Raw genomic sequence first — 16,153 nt, 5'->3', positions numbered from 1 at the left:
CTGCTCAGAGTGTTTATAATGGCTGATTCCTCTGACCTGTCACCCAAGCTTTAATTCAAGTACCTTGTTCTCAAGGGAATCTTTCCACTAGCTCGCCTGCCACATATACATTACACACACAAACTCTGTCTTCATTCAGCCTCTTAGGATTTACCCAATTGGAAAACTCGTTACTGTTTACTGTGCCATGAGAACACCTTTTCCATAAAGGCATGTATTTTGTTGGCTTTACTGCTGGGTCATAAGTACCCTACAATAGGTACTGGAGACAAAAATTGGGTTGCTGGACTAATTAGTTGCCCTAGGGGACCTCAGGGCACCTTGGGGGAAGTTGCATTTGATGTTAGACAGGCCTGGGCTTCTGTGTGCCATGTTGTCCTGGTTTGTCAAAGAGAGAAGAACCAACTGGCAACTTGTCTTTGGACAGATAAGAAGAGAGGCAAAGCTTGGGCAAGCTCTTGCTGTTAACAGGCACATCTTCAGACTTTGCTCACTGCAATTCTGGGAGCTGGGCATTCACCCATCCTTCAGCCTGGAGGCCACAGTCTAACGTTCTCTCTGCTGAGGAACTCTCTGGGACAATGGCAATCTAAGATGCCCCTGGGTGATCCTTCAAATCTTCACTTCCTGATTCTGTGAATCACCCTCTACCTTGTATCACTCATAGGTGACATCTGCAGCAAAGAGCAATTCAAAGATGGAGAAACTATAGCAGCCATGTGTCTGGACTCCCACAGGTCCCTGGGCCTCAATTCTAATTGGTCAATGTTTCTCTTGGTCTAGTCTGGGCATTATACCAGGGATGGGAACATAGGTGGATTATATGTACACTCTTCCCTGTCTTTTGGAAGTGCAGAGGGAAGTAACTGCTTTATTGAAAGAAGAAGCTATTTAAAATGGGAGACAGCTGGGGTGGTGTTTTAGAAGTAGGTTGGGGGCCCAGGATTGCCTCCTCAAAGAGGAGACCAAAGAACTGGAAGTAGAGGAGCATTTGCAACACTCTGGAAGCCTTTGCTCGTCTTATCTTTTTCTTAGGAGTTGACAATGCCCGTAAAGATATAAACAATACACCTGTGAATCCTCAAAATAGCAGGGGTGTGTACAGGGATGTCAAGTCATGCTGCAAGCTGTTGCCACCTCAGATGAATTTACAAAAATACCTTTTGCCACAAAAGTGAAATTGGCAGAGGAGAGGACAAGGCCTTCAAAAAGCCCTCCCCCCAATAACCAAGCCAGTCTGTGGTGGTACACCCCTTTAATCCCAGCACTAGGGAGGTAGGGGCAGGAAGATCTGGGTTTGAGGTCAGCCTAGTCTACAGAGTGAATTCCAGGACAGCCAGAGAAACTACACAGACAGCTACACAGAGAAACCCTGTCTTGTAAACAAAAGAAAACAAACAAAACAACAACAAAACCCCAGCATATCCAAAAAGCAACTTGTGGAGGAAAGGGTTAATTTGGCTTTCAGGTTGCAGTACATTATCACAAGAAGCCAAGGCAGGAACTCAGGGCAGGAATCTGGAGGCAGGAATCATTACAGAGGCCATGGAGAAATGCCATTTACTGGTGTCCTCAGTTTGTTTTCTTTTCTTTTTCTTTTTCTTTTTTTCCTTTTTAAAAAATTAATTTATTCACATTACATCTAAATTGGGTGGTTTTTTTTTTTTTTTGAGACAGGGTTTCTCTATGTAGCCTTGGCTGTCCTGGTCTTGCTTTGTAGACCAGCCTGGCCTCGAACTCACAGTGATCCGCCTGCCTCTGCCTCCCAAGTGCTGGGATTAAAGGCATGCACCACCACGCCCGCCCCCTAAATTGTTTTTTAATTTTAATTTTATTAATTTATTCAGATTACAACTAAATTGTTATCCCATCACTTGTATCCTCCCGTTCCTCTCTCCCACTTTCACCCTATTCCCTTCCCCTAGGTCTAAGACTGAGGGGGACCTCTTCCCCCACTATATGGTTATAGGCTATCAAGTCTCATCTTCAATTGTTATGCCATCCCTTGTATCCTCCTATTCCTCCCTCCCTCCCACTTTCACCCTATTTCCCTCCCCTCTGTCTGTGATTGAGGGGGACCTCCTCCCCCTCTATATGATCATAGAGTATCAAGTCTCTTCTTGATAGCCTGTTATCCTTCCTCTGAGTGCCACTAGGCCTCCCCATCAAGGGGAGTTTGTTTTCTTAAACAACTCAGAGCCACCTGCCGAGGGGTGGCACCACCCACAAAGAGCTGGGCTTTCTCACACTAATAATCAATCAAGAAGATGCCTCACAGGCCTGCCTACAGGCCAGTGTTCTCAGCTGAGTTTCCCTCTTCTCTGATGACTCTGTGTCAAATTGACAAAAAAAAAAAAAAAAAAAAAAAAAGGCAGGATGGGACTTCTACCTTGACTGAGTGCCACCAGAAAGCTTCCAAACCTCCTTCTCCATTCTTGAGACGGCCAACTCACCACTGTGCTGTGGTTTACCATAGAGAAAGTGAGATGGGAGGGCCCTTTCATACCAAATCATAGGAGCAGGTGACAGCATGGGCACCATGGCTGAGGCCTGACTTGGAAGCCATCGTTGCTCCACAGTCTGAGTGGGCTTTGGAGCTTCATCCAGGGACATGGCGATTCTAATGATGGGGAGCTTGGAAGGTGTTTTTGGGGAACAGTCAAGAGCCTCTAGCAAGGGGAAAATTCTTTTGTCTGTCACTAACTCTTGGTAGCTCTTCCCAGATGTTATTGTCTGGTGGCTTTAGCTTATTAAGCGGATCCTATTTCATCTCCCAGCTAAAGACCGGGAAACTTGATTGGGTCTCCTAGTAACTTCTCAATCAACTATTTTTATGTTTTGTTGTTGTTGTTTTAAATAACGTTTTTATTAATTCTTTGAGATTTTTTTCTTTTATTGGTAATAGTTTTTTTTTCTCATATAATACATCTTGATTTTGGTTGCCCCTCCCTCTACGTCTCCCAGTTCCTCCCCGCCTCCCCTTCTATCTGGATCCACCCCCTTTCTGTCTCCTGTTAATAAACAAAAAGGCTTCTATTGAATAATAATAAAATAATATAATAAGATAAAAGAAAAAACTAACACATCATAATTGACAATGCAAATAGGAGAAAAAGAGTCTGAGAAGGCAAAAGTAACAGACTCACTTATCCAAACACTCAGGAATCCCATAAAAACACTAAACTGGATGCCATAATATATATGCAAAGAAACTGTAGAATAAAAGGAGAGAAGAAAAAAATTAAAAATTTTAAAAAAGATAAAAAGAGGGAAAACCTGACATGACATTGCGAGACAAGGAAACTTCAAAGATACCACTGAGCACAATTTCTGTTGGCCACTTATTGCTGGGCATGCAGTGTTTACATTTCCACTTTCCTAACATTTAGAGAACCCTTCCTATAACAAAGATGCTAGCAGGTAAGGGTGAAAGCTCCAAGTAGACACCAGATTGACTTTTCCCATGCTGACTGAATCATGCAGGTGTTGTCTTCAGCAATGGGGCCCTGTTGTCAATTTGTGGAGGCACTCCGCAGTCTTGGCAACAGCCTGAATTGTTTGGGGGTTCCCATGGAACCCTTTTGGCCCACAAGTCAATTAGATCAATCCAATCCTGGTACAGGGAACTTCATTTGGTGACAAGAGTTGTCCACTCAGCCTCCTTTTTTTGTGTGATTTATTTTAGATTGCCTTCATATATGTATATAATTTAGGAAGGCTCTTCTGTATTTAGTTTCCACACCACCCCTCAAATTTTCCTTAATTTTAGCTGTCCTTCCCCATATTCCCTTCCTCAACTCTCTCTTCCCTTTCTCTTTCCACATGATCCTTACCTTCCTGTCTCCTGTCTCCCATCCACCCATAATTATTTTTCCCTTTTCCTAGGGAGGTTTATCCAATTTCTGTCTGTTACAAATAGAGTAGCAATGAACATGGTTGAGCATGTTGGTTGAACATGGTTGAGCATGTTGGTTGAACATGGTTGAGCGGGTCCTTGATGTTGGATGAAGAGTCCTTTGGGTACAATGGCCAAGAGTGGTAGATAGATTTCCAGCTCTCTCTGGAATTGGCATTTTGATTTTCATAGTGACTGTATAACCTTGTGCTCCAACCAGCAATGGGTGAGTGTCCCCTTATCCTAGTCCTCACCAGCATGATCTGTCTCTGCTATTTTTGAACTTAGCCATTCTGACAGGTGTAAGATGAAATCTCAAAGTAGTTTTCATTTGCATTTCCCTGATGACTAAGGATGTCGAATATTTCTTTAAGTGCTCCTCAGCCATTTGAATTTCCCTTTAAGAATTATGTTTATATCTAACTCTCATTTTATTTGGGCTATTTGCTTTGATATCTAGTTTTTAAATTCTTTAACATTTTGGATATTAGTACCTGCTTGATCATGGTGGATGATCTTTTTCATTTATTCTTGGATTTACTTTGCAAGTATTTCATTGAGAAACATTACATCTATGTTTATATGGGAAATTGATCTGTAATTCTCTTTGTTTAATCGGTCTTTATATGGTTTGGGGTGTCAGGATTACTGTGGCCTTGTAAAACAAAATAGGCAATGTTCCGTCTGTTTCTATTTTGTAGACTAATTCATGGATTTTTGACACTAACTTTTTTTGTCAAAGTCTGGTAGAATTCTGTACTAAAGCCATCTAACCCTGGATGCTTTTTGGTTGTGACTTTTAATCACTGCTTCTATGTCACTAAGGGTTACAGGTCTGTTTAAGTTGCTTATGTGATCTTGATTTAACTTTGGTAAGTGGTGTGCATCAAGAAAATTATTCATTTCTTTTAGAGTTTTCAATTTCAGGGAGTACAGAGTTTTTAAAGTGTGTCCTTCTGATTCTCTGGATTTCTTCAGTGTTTGTGGTTATGGCCTGTTGCTCATCTCTAATTTTGTTAACTTGGACATTCTATTTCTACATTATAGTTAATTTGGATGAGTTTGTCAATCTTACTGATTTTCTTAAGGAACCAACACTTTGTTTTATTGATTCTGTGCATATTTTGTTTATTTCTATTTTATTGATTTCAACCCTGAGTTTATTTGTTGCTATTTACCCCTTTTGTGTGTGATTTCTTCTTTTTGTTCTAGAGTCTTTGTGTGTGGTATTAAGTTACTAGTAGAAGATTTCTTGAACTTCTTTATTTAGGCACTTAGTGCTATGAACTTGCCCCTTAGATAGAACTGCCTTCCTTATGTCCCACACGTTTGGGTATGCTGTGTATTCGTTTTCACTTAATTATAGAAAGCCTTTAATTCTTAATTTTGGTCTTGCTCATTTTTTCATTCAGGAGAGGATTGCTCAGTTTCCCTGAGTTTGTAAGATTTCTGTTATCCCTCTCCGGCTTTAATCTGTGATGGTCAGATAGTATGCAAGGTGTTATTTCAGTTTTCTTTTCTTTCTTGAGAACTGCTTTGTGTCCAATGATGTGGCCAATTTGGAAGAAAGTTCATGAGGTGCAGAGAAGGTATATTCTTTTGAGTTTGGGTGAAGTGTTCTGTAAGCATCTTTTGGCTCCATTGGGTTTGTAAACTTCAATTAGCTCCAGTATTTCTGTTTAGTTTTTGTCTGGATGACCTGTCCACTGGTGACAGTAGGGAATTGAGGCCTCTCACTGTCAGTGTGTGAAGGTCAGTATTAATTTAAGCTGTAGTAGTGTTCCTTTTATCAATTTTGGTGCACTTGTGTTTGTTGCATAGATGTTAAGAATTTCAATGGCTTCTTGATGGATTTTTCCATTGAGTATTTAGTGTCCTTCTCTCAAGATTACTTTTGGTGTGAAGTTTATTTTGTCAGGTATTAAAATGGATACATCTACTTTTTAAGGTCCATTTGCTTGAATTATCCTTTTTCATCTTTTAACATGAGGCTATTCTATTCTTGATGCTAAAGTGTGGTGTTTTTTTAAAATCCTATTTTCTCATCCATTCATTAAATCTGTGTCTTTTTATTGGGGAATTGAGAACACTGACAACATTGAGAAATCTCAGTGAGTACGTTTGTTGATTTCTGTTATTTTCTTGTTGTTGTTGTGGTGGTGGTGCTTTGTGTGTGTGTGTGTGTGTGTGTGTGTGTGTGTGTGTGTGTGTGTGTGTATGTCATAATGTATATTCAGGTAGAATCCAAAGAACATCTTGTAGGAGTCCATTCTCTTCTTCTACCATGGGGGTTCTGGTGATTGAACTCAGATTAAAGACATAGAGACAAGCACCTCTATAAGTCAAATCACCCTTACTTGCCAGACTCCAGTTGATCCTGGCAGAAACTTGGGCTCCATGGGGGAATGCAATATAGATATTTATGGGCCAGGTGGGAGACGGGCAGAGATCAGGCCACCTAAAGAAACCCGAATATATACTAATCTGGTTTTCTCTAGTGGAGAAGGCCATGGCACAGGAGAGTGAGTCTGCCCTGCTGGTGGACTTCCAGCATGGATGTTCAAGGTGAGTCTGTTCAAAGGACCAGGTGCTGCTTCACCCATAGGCAGTTCCATCACTGAGTCTGGGAAACTCCCATCACAATACTACTGTGTGGCGGTGGCAGTCCTTGCTAGCAGATCAAAGTCTCTGAAAAGACCCATGTTCTGCTCTGTTTAACCCAGGGTTGGTGAAATGGTGTAACCACAGAACTTAACTTACTGAGAAGAGCTGCCTGCCCTACAATAGGGTGCATTTCTCTGGACTTTGACACTGCTGGAAGGCTGAAATGAAGGCAGAAGACTGACTATACAAATTGCATGGCTTTGGAGCAGAGCCAAGACTGGAGGGCGGTTCTGCTCTTGTACCAGTTAATTTTCCTGCTGCTATTATAAAATACCTTGAGGAAAAAGCAACTTGAGGAAGGAAAGGCTTGTTTTGGCTCACGGTTCCAGGGTAGATAGCCCATCATGACAAGGACAGCATAGTGACAGGAGTTGAGGTAGCTGGACATACTCCATCCACAGTCAGGAAGCAGAGATACATGCTAATGCTCTCAGCTCATTTTCTCCCTTATAACCAGTCCAAGACTCCAGCTCAAAGAATGCTGCTGCTTACAATCAAAGTGTATCTTCCTACATCAATTAACCTAATGTAGGTAATACCTCACAAGTGCGGCCAAAGGCTATACCATTCTAGGTCCTGTCAGGTCGACAAACTGTATTAACCATCACAAAGCTCCATGGTGGGAAGACTCCACACAGCTCCTCCCTGGAGGAGGGGCCATGAGAAAACTCACTTTCTCCCATGGAAAGTGGTGATGGTTCTGTACTCTCTGCCTGCATTCAAAGATGGATATATGATTGTGACAAAGCATTTGGCATTCACAAGGATTCACAATGTCCGGGGAGCCATTGGCAGCTCTGGCTCCTTCTCAGCAAAAAAAAAAAAAAAAAGAAAGAAAGAAAGAAAAGAAACTTCCCTGGGCTAGCAGTGGCATCAGCCAGAAGCAAGGCACTTCCTTCCCTCCCTCCCTCCCCCCTTTCTCGCTCCCTCCTTCCCTCCCTCCCTCCTTTCAGCAGCAGCCTCTATGGCCAGACACAGAGTAGGGATATGAAGACGGACTTGCCTGGGAGTTGAGTCCCGCCCCCCCCCTTCCTTATTCATTGTGGAGCCAGGATTTGCTGGTCCACTGGCCTCTCTCTGTGAAAGGGCTGGAGAAAGGGCTGCAGAATGCGGGCGGGTACAGAACAGAACAAACAAGTAGGCGGCAGAGTTATAAAACCAGGACGTGTTTTATTAGCTAATAAGATGCATTTGCTTTTATTAAAGAAAGAGGCAAAGTGGAAGGAGGTGTAGAGACTGGCTCCTGAAGGGACCCAGAGAGGCTGTGAACCCACTCACTGGCCACAGCTTGCCCTGTATTGACGTCCTCAAAGCCTTTCTCTCCATGTCTCAGCTCTTCCCTGAACCTCCTCCTGCTCATGTCCAAGGCTAGTCAAGATGCTCCGGGGTTACACCTATCAACCAGTAGCCCTGGGGGTGGGGGGTGGGGGGTGGGGGCGGGGAGGAGAGGAAGCTGTCATTGACTCAAAGGTGGACAAAGCCTATGCCAGACAATGGCAGAAACAATGTCTGAGCTTAATTGGCAATTATTCAAGCAACAAATGGCATCTTACCATTAACATTTTTCAGCATTAAAAAAGAAAAATTCCTTGAGCTCAGTACCGAACCCTTGGGACTCTCAGAACCACCCCTGGGACAGATTGGGGCAGGCGGGGGGGGGGGGGCGCGGGAGGTGGGAGGTGTGCTGCTACCATTCTACTGTTCCCTGGGTGTTAACCTGCAGTGGTGGCTAAGCATCTTTCTTGAGAATGGGTAGGTATTAAGGATGCAGGCAGAATTGTCAGGACCCAGGCTCTTGTCTATATAATTTCAGTTCCAGCGGTGGGTGGCAGTCAAAGACATTCAAGGACTGGGTTGTGAGGTGTGGAAGGGGAACTTGGGACTGCAAAACAACTGGCGCCCTGCAGGAAAAGCTGGAAAGAAGTCTGAGGACAAGTGGTTCTGCCTGGGAGTGATTCTGTGGTCTTGGACAGGAGGCCCTTCAAGCTGAAGTTCCTTTCCACCTTTCCGAAACGCTGTACGGAACTGGAGCTTCCTAAACCGAATACAAGTGTTTCTGCGCAAAGCCTGGAATCCCGTTCTGGAAGCTCAGCCCATCCCCCGTTCCTGCACTCGCCTTTGGGGACAATTTGGACTCCGTCGCAGTCTGGTTGGCTCAAAAGCGGGCAGATCTGTGGGTCGGAGTCCAGCGCCCCCTGGTGGCACCGTGGCACACACGCCCTCCCTTAAGGACCTCTTGGAGGCCCGACGGGGTGACTCAGGGGGCCACCGATGCCAGAGCTGCGGAAGGCCTGACTGGGGTTCCATCGTGGGATGAGCCACCGCTCAATTAATTACCAGCTGCTGGGATTCTTTGTCGTTCACTTCTGGTGACTCATCCCGCAGCCAGGCTCACTTGCCAAGTACGGGGCCTCAGATTCCAAAATGAATTTTGGGGAGCGCACTCGCTCTGGTGGGCCCCCCCTCTCCGGGTATCCAAAGACACCGCAGAGACATAACTGTTCTGGCTTAGTGCACAGCGCCGATGCCCCTGCCCTGTGGTGCATTCACAAGCCTTCGGATTTGGGTGAAAAACTTTTTACCTGGGAGCCTACACGAGGCACTTATCCTACTGGGTTATGAGTCTGGGTAGACAGAGACTGGGGTATGGTCTAGGAGGCGGAAGAACACAGGGCGCCTAAATCTTCGAACTCCTCAGCAGCGGGGTCTGATTTACAGGCTGTTTCTATCTCTGCAGCCAGTTTGTAACTCTGGCCTCTCAACTGTTGCTTGGTGGCTACCAGAACCTTTCTTCTGCTTCCTTAGCTAGGGAACAGAGAGCCTGGCCAAGGAAAGCAAGCCCCAGACTCTCAAAAGCTTTGTTTAACTTGCTCCCTTGAGCAGCAACACTTTGTGGGTAAGAAAACCTCTGGTCGACCTAAAGAGGGATGGGTGGGTGGCGGACCCAGAAAGCCTAAACAGAGAAATCCTGCCTTCTTCTCTGCGTGCAAAGACTAGGGGTTCCTTGGCCCGATGCTTGGCCAGGCTTGAACCTGGTGGTTCGCGAGAGAGACGCTCCCAGCGCTCCGCTCCTCTGAAGAGAAAACAAGAAATGATCAGAAAAGTAAGAGGGACCCTCCCGTGGACTGCCGGAGAGGGCGAATGGGAATTCCTGTCCTTCCTTTCTAGACTCTCAACTCTAAGAGTGGCTGTCTGCGCTATTCGCCAGAGCTCCAGGGAAGAGTAGTTGGGGGGCTCCGCGGGTGCAGGAGCACCGGGGCACACTCTACCATTGGGGCTAAGGAGGCCGTCAAAACTCAAACACTCTAGAAGGCAGCGCCTCAGCCTGTAGGATGTTGCTGAGCCAGGTGGCTGCTGCAGCTGGAGGTGTGTGTGTGGCCACTGCCGTTGCACTCCTAAGTGCTATTATTCCCTCTTTCCTTCTCTTCCCCGCGCTCCGTTTTCTCTGTTAAGAGGTTAATCTGCCTCCACTGGTCTAATTCGTTTCTTATCTCCAGCTGCGGGTCCCTCAAACTCTCTACTCTGCCAAGGTTGTGCGCACTCTTAGGGGAACAGTGCTAGAAGGGAGCCAAGCCATCCCCAGCCCAAACCCTCTAGCGGTTGGCCTCCCATCCCCCGCATCCTGGCGGCACCCAGTTCTACCCCACTTCCTCCCCCACTGGCCATCACTCCTGGGCTCCACCGGGTGCACCCTGAACAGCACTAGGTCTGCTGCAGGAGCTGCCACCACCACCTCGCCAGCTGGCTGGAGACCAGGCGGGAGGTGGCGCGACCCAGAGGCTGCAGGAGGGAGGGAGGGAGAAAAGGAGAGGAGAGGAGGGAGGGAAGCTGGTCCTAGGAGTAGACTGCCCGCCTCCCCCGCCCCGCGTCCCTCCCGCCGGAGTGGGGCCGTCAAACGCAAACACGCGCGCACGCACACCCGCGAATACATACACCCGGGCTCCCTCCGGCGCGCACGCACTGCGCCTCAGGCAGACCAGAGCGGCGGCTGCCTCTCTGGACTCCGGGACGCCAGAGTCCCGGGATCCTCCGGCGGCTGACGCACCTTTGCCTGTCCCCATTCCTCCCCTTCAGTTCCTCCAGGTCCGCGGGACGTCTCCTGCCGCCGCCGCTACCTCGCCCGCCGCCCGGGGAGGAGCTGGCTGGCCGGCAACCGCCGCGCAGTTCCCTCGTCGCCCCCGAGGTAGCTCCGTCGCGGATCCTGTCTTGGGCTTCGCCCTGTTCCTGAGCTTCAAAGACTGAGTGGAACAAACTTCGCAGACCGGCTCTCGCGCGGCGGGCACCCCGCGTGCCCCGCGCGCCCAGGTGGGCACAGGGCGTTCGGACCTTAGGGCATCGGGCTTTCTTGCCGGTTGCTCGTTCTAGATAGACTGTCTCCCTGCTTGCAGAGATTCTATAGACGCCCTCCGTTAGCAAACTTTTCTGTTCCCCCAACCCAAGGGGGTGAAGAAAGCTAGAGACAGAAGTAGGTCCCCGCGGGGCAGCCGCCACCCTGGAGGCGATTAGCTGGGCCCCGCTAGCCGGGGAACGCATCCAGAGGGATGCGGAACCCCTCCCCGGGTCGCCCTCTGTCCCGGCTTCGGATCTTGATCCTGGTCTAGCCGAGGCCGCGGGCTCGAGGGGCGAGGTGCCTAGGGCCAGGCAGTCCATGCGCAGCGAGCTTGGGCTATCCATCCGCACGACCATCCGCAATGGGGCAAACCGCTTGACCCAGGCCTGGCATAGGATGTCCCGGGTCCAGAATCGCTGGCCCCCGCGCCCTAGCAATGCCATGAACATGCCCACCATCTCGCACCTCTCGGTGGTGGTTACCAAGCCGGTGGACCCCGCTGAACTCGCAGAATCAACTGCACTGGGTGCGCCCACTGTGCCCGCAGAGCCCCCGGAACCCGCTGCGCCCCCAGAACCCGCTGCTCCCGTGGAACTCACTGTTCCCGCGGAATCCACTTCGCTCGGGAAACCCGCGGAACCCGCTGATCCCGCGGAACCCGCTGATCCCGCGGAACCCTCTGCGCCCGCGGAACCCGCTGCGCCCGCGGAACCCGCTGCGCCCGCGGAACCCGCTGCGCCCGCGGAACCCGCTGGGCCCGCGGAACCCGCTGGGCCCGCGGAACCCGCTGCGCCCGCGGAACCCGCTGCGCCCGCGGAACCCACTGGGCCCGCGGAACCCGTTGCGCCCGCGGAACTCGCAGCGCCCGCGGAACCCGCTGGGCTCGCGGAACCCGCTGCGCCCGCGGAACCCGCTGCACTCGCGGAACCCGCGGAACCCGTAGGTCCCGCGGAAGCCGCTGAGTCCGTGGAACCCGCTGCGCCTGTGGAACCCGCTGCGCCCGCGGAGTCCGCCGAGCCTGCCGAGCCCGGGGCGTCCGCTGCGCCCGCAGAACCCGCAGAGTCCGGGGAGCCGGCTGAAGTCGCTGAATCCCAGGGGCCCGTGGCACCCGGGGATGGCCCTCAGCCTGAAGGTGGTCAAGTTCTTGACAGTGAGGACCCCCAAGATGATTCCGAAATTTCCAGCATCAGCTGCGGCATCTGCTGTTACCACCGCTTACAACTTAGACTCCATCGCAGAGGAGGCTTCGTTCGCGCAGCGCTGCATTGGGACGCGCGAGCTTTGGGTCGTTTCCCATTTGGCGGCTCCTTCTTTGCGGCCATGAAGCGGCAGAACGTGCGTACCCTGTCCCTGATTGCCTGTACTTTCACCTACCTACTGGTGGGTGCCGCGGTGTTCGACGCCCTAGAGTCGGACCATGAGATGCGCGAGGAGGAGAAACTTAAAGCCGAAGAGGTCCGCATCAGAGGCAAGTACAACATCAGCTCTGACGACTACCAACAGCTGGAGCTGGTAATCCTGCAATCTGAGCCTCACCGCGCTGGTGTCCAGTGGAAATTCGCGGGTTCCTTCTACTTCGCCATCACCGTCATCACAACTATAGGTAAGGGGTGGGTGTGCCTCCACCAGGCACCTGGGAGACAGGGAGGAGTCCAAGGGAGGGAGTGGAGGTAACACACACTGAGCAAGGCTGGGTGGGGGCTCCTCAGGTTCAAGACAGCCCCAGTTTCTGTGTCTATATCCTCTGGGATATGATCTCACTTCTCCAAGGGATCCTGTCTGGTGCCCCACACTGCTCTGGTGTCTGGGCCAGGCTTGTGAACTCCCAGAGACAGACTGCTGTTGTCTTGAGGGTGGAGGTGCCACTTTTGCGAAGTGTGGAGCGCTAAAAATAATCCTACAGCAGACACCCACCCACCGAACGCCCCTGTGCTGGCTACGCTTCCCTGAGTGGGTTCCAAGCCTTATACTTACTACTTCTTGGGGAAATTGGGACAAAGCTGGCTGGGAACCAAGGTGACAGGAGGCTGCTTATCGGGCTAGGGAGGGGGTGGCACGGATCCTTCCTCACCTGGGGACATTTTGGGAACCAAGAATCCAGCACCCGTTATTTTTCTTTTGAGTTGTGGAGCATGTTAGGTCCTGGGAGAAGAGTTTTCTGTTTTGTGGTTGCGATGGGGGTGGCAGCAGGTGACCTGCAATGCAGTCCTGGTGGGTTGGATACAGCAGTGCTTATTTGCTCCTGTGGACTGAGCATGGGCCAGGAGGAGTCTGGATGTTGTTTGAAAGCTGGAGGGAGTTTAACCCCCTCTGGAAAAAAAGTCCTTCCGGTACAAGACGGGCTTGCCTATAGATCCCCGCATTCAGGTGACTGTCCACAGAGCAGTTTCTGCTTGATCCTTATGGCTGCACCCCCACTGAGGCTGGTGGTTGGGAGACACCTCTAGATTTTCACGTTGAGACCTGTGGGAATGTGAATGCGACACTTCATCCTAGGGGATCTGTTGGATGTCCTTCCGGCAGGATGCAGAATGGTGTCTCTGGCTGGCCACTTGCCCTGTTATGGCTGAATAACTTGGGCGATCCCTTTGGACCTATGAGGATCAGAATGTCTCTTTTGCCCCTGTCCCCTGATAAGATCCCCCTCACTTGTCTTCCTCTACTGGACCCCTCCTCTAATGTCCGCATGATTTTTGGGTGTGTGTGTCTGAAAAGCTCTGTGTTGTTGGAGGGAGAAAAAGAAGGACACAGGATTTCAGGGTGCCATATGCAACAGGAAGCTCCAGCCCGGGACAGACTGTCTTTGCTTCTTGCTTGGAAAGACTTTTAAAGAATTGCTTTATTTAAATATGTGCTAAATTGGGTTACATTTTTGTATTTTGGGGAAGGAAGTTACATTTTTGTTGTTCACATAACCAGTTTTGCCCCTGATGGCCCTAAAGCCCCAACCCCCAGCCTGCGGCATTTCCAGGTTGGAGAAGAGGCCAGTGGCCATTTTGTCCTTTCTGTCTTGGAACTGTGGTGGTGATATACAGATATGTTCTGGGGGCATGTATATTTGCTGGAAGGCAAGAATATTGCCCATGACACGCACACGGGGGGAGGGGGGCAGGCGGGAGAAGGATCTCCCCCCCCCCAAAGTGCCTTCTGTGATCTAGCTCTGAAACAGTGACTTTGGTGTTCAGGCTTGTTCCTTGTAATAAAACCAGCACAGAAAACTGTTGACTAGTCCCAAGTGGTGGGTAACACTGTGAGAGGGCTGGGGTTAAGGACAAGCGCAGTTGTGTTGCAGCACTCTTTGAAAAACCAAACCAAACAAAAGCTTGGGGCAGCTCTTACTGAGTTATGCTTTCTTGGTATAATCAGCAGTTCTGGACCTAGGCTCCCAATGTTTTAAACTCCAACGAAACTGGTGTCAAGGGAAGAGGAATTAAACACAACTGTTGTCCTGACCCCCAGAGAAGGGTGCTGTCTTTAGTATAGAATGACGGCCACTTGAGAAAGAGGAAATGTTAAATTTTCTTTTATTGTTTTTTTTACTGATTTTTTGAAAAGGTTGAAAATATACATACATACACATGCTTACATGTGTACAACATGCACTTACATACACACAAACATACACATTCTTATGCATTTTATATGCATACAGACATACATGTACACATACATACACACATTCTCTCTCACATATATGCACATGTGCATGCATTCATATACATACACACTCACATACATACATACATACATACACTTATATACATACTTAATTGCATGCACATTTATACACATGCAGGCACACACATGTAGGCAGGCATACATACTCCTATGCATGCACACACACATTCATGAGCATACACACCCATGCACACATGAACATACTTAATTTTATGTACACATACACACATGCATACATGCACACACATGCATATGTGTGCATGTCCTAAGGTAGCTGTGCTTGAGAGGGAAGAGTTCAAGAGGGGGAAGTAAGTGGTGCTGAAGGGGGTCTGCATGGGCACAGGGGATTTATTAGAATTTTCTCTGTTTGGGGACAAGGTCTTGGAGCTTGCATAATATATCACTGGTATAAACTTATCACCTCCCACAGTGGGAGGTTCAAGCTAAAACTGTCCCACGGTCAGCGTCTTTGCAGAATGTACCAGAGATGGGATTTCTATCACAGTTCATTTTTTTTTCCTGTGTAACATCTGTGATCTAGGTTGGTTACCTCTAGGGTCATTAAAAAGGAAGACGGCCGGTGCCATCTGCAGAGCTGCAGAGGACAACTTAAAGGCTAGTGTGTCATGGGGGAAGGAGTGTGGGCTCGTGGGTCTTCTTCTTTAGCTATGGCTTTGGGGAACAGGGAAGAAGCACACACTTTCCTCAACCCGAGTCTATCTGAAGCTGAGGTTGCTGCCATAGGAGTGGAGGTGACTGGTTTAGGACCCGGGGTCTGCAGGCAGGGGTGGGGCCTGCTGAGAAAATCCCTAGGGATCCTGCCCTATTCCAGACAGACAACGAAGTCCTGCCTGTCCAAGACAGAAGCAGATCGGAGGAGAACAACTTTTCACAAAATGGGCAGCATTCACCACAGGATTTGAGGTGCTCATGGTCCACACTTCTGTCAAGTACCTGCTCTGCCTTGTTTGAACGGAATGCTTTGAGACTCTGGGGACAGTCCAGATGACAAGATAAGGTCTAGCCTTGACAAACAGTACTGGAAACCCAGATACTTTGTGTAGTTCAGTGTGAAGTAGGCACAGCTAAGCTCTGTGAGAGCCTTTATTTACCCTGAGCCACCCACCAAACTAAACACACAAACATACACACATGCACACATGTGCACATAGCACACATGCACACAAATGCATGCATGCACACCATCTTTATACACACACACACTCACACACATATGGGTGTGCATGTGCATCCATATGCACAATCACACACAGCATCCTTACACACACGTGCACATGCTCACACACATGCATACATGCATGCAGACAAGCACAGCATCCTTATGCAAATGCATGCATAGCATCATTACACACACACATGCACTCACATGCACATGGGCACACACATGCACACTCACTCATAAAGCCCCTTGCACACTCATGCACACCTACGCACATCTTCACAGACACATGCATGCACATGCACTCACATGCACATGTGCACACACATGCACACTCACTCACAAATCCCCCTTGCACACTCATGCACACTTATGCACAACATCTTCACAGACACACGCATGCACA

The 16,153-nt window shown here is 48.9% G+C and overlaps 1 protein-coding gene across 2 annotated transcripts in view; it reads left to right on the top strand.

The window, feature by feature from the left end:
- The first annotated feature begins 11,069 nt into the window (after positions 1-11,069).
- KCNK9 (potassium two pore domain channel subfamily K member 9) overlaps positions 11,070-16,153 on the top strand; it is a 41,720-nt gene continuing 36,636 nt past the window's right edge. For both annotated transcript variants that reach the window (XM_084749846.1, XM_084749845.1), the window contains exon 1: positions 11,070-12,492. In XM_084749846.1, the coding sequence (XP_084605972.1) occupies positions 11,208-12,492 (1,285 nt within the window). In that variant the 5' untranslated portion in view covers positions 11,070-11,207. The remainder of the gene's footprint in view (positions 12,493-16,153) is intronic.

The sequence above is a fragment of the Acomys minous genome, assembly GCF_964271855.1.
Source record: "Acomys minous genome assembly, chromosome: 12".
NCBI lineage: Eukaryota > Metazoa > Chordata > Mammalia > Rodentia > Muridae > Acomys > Acomys minous.
The sequence above is the reverse complement of the archived record's forward strand: the minus strand, read 5'-3'. Positions and strand labels throughout refer to the sequence as shown.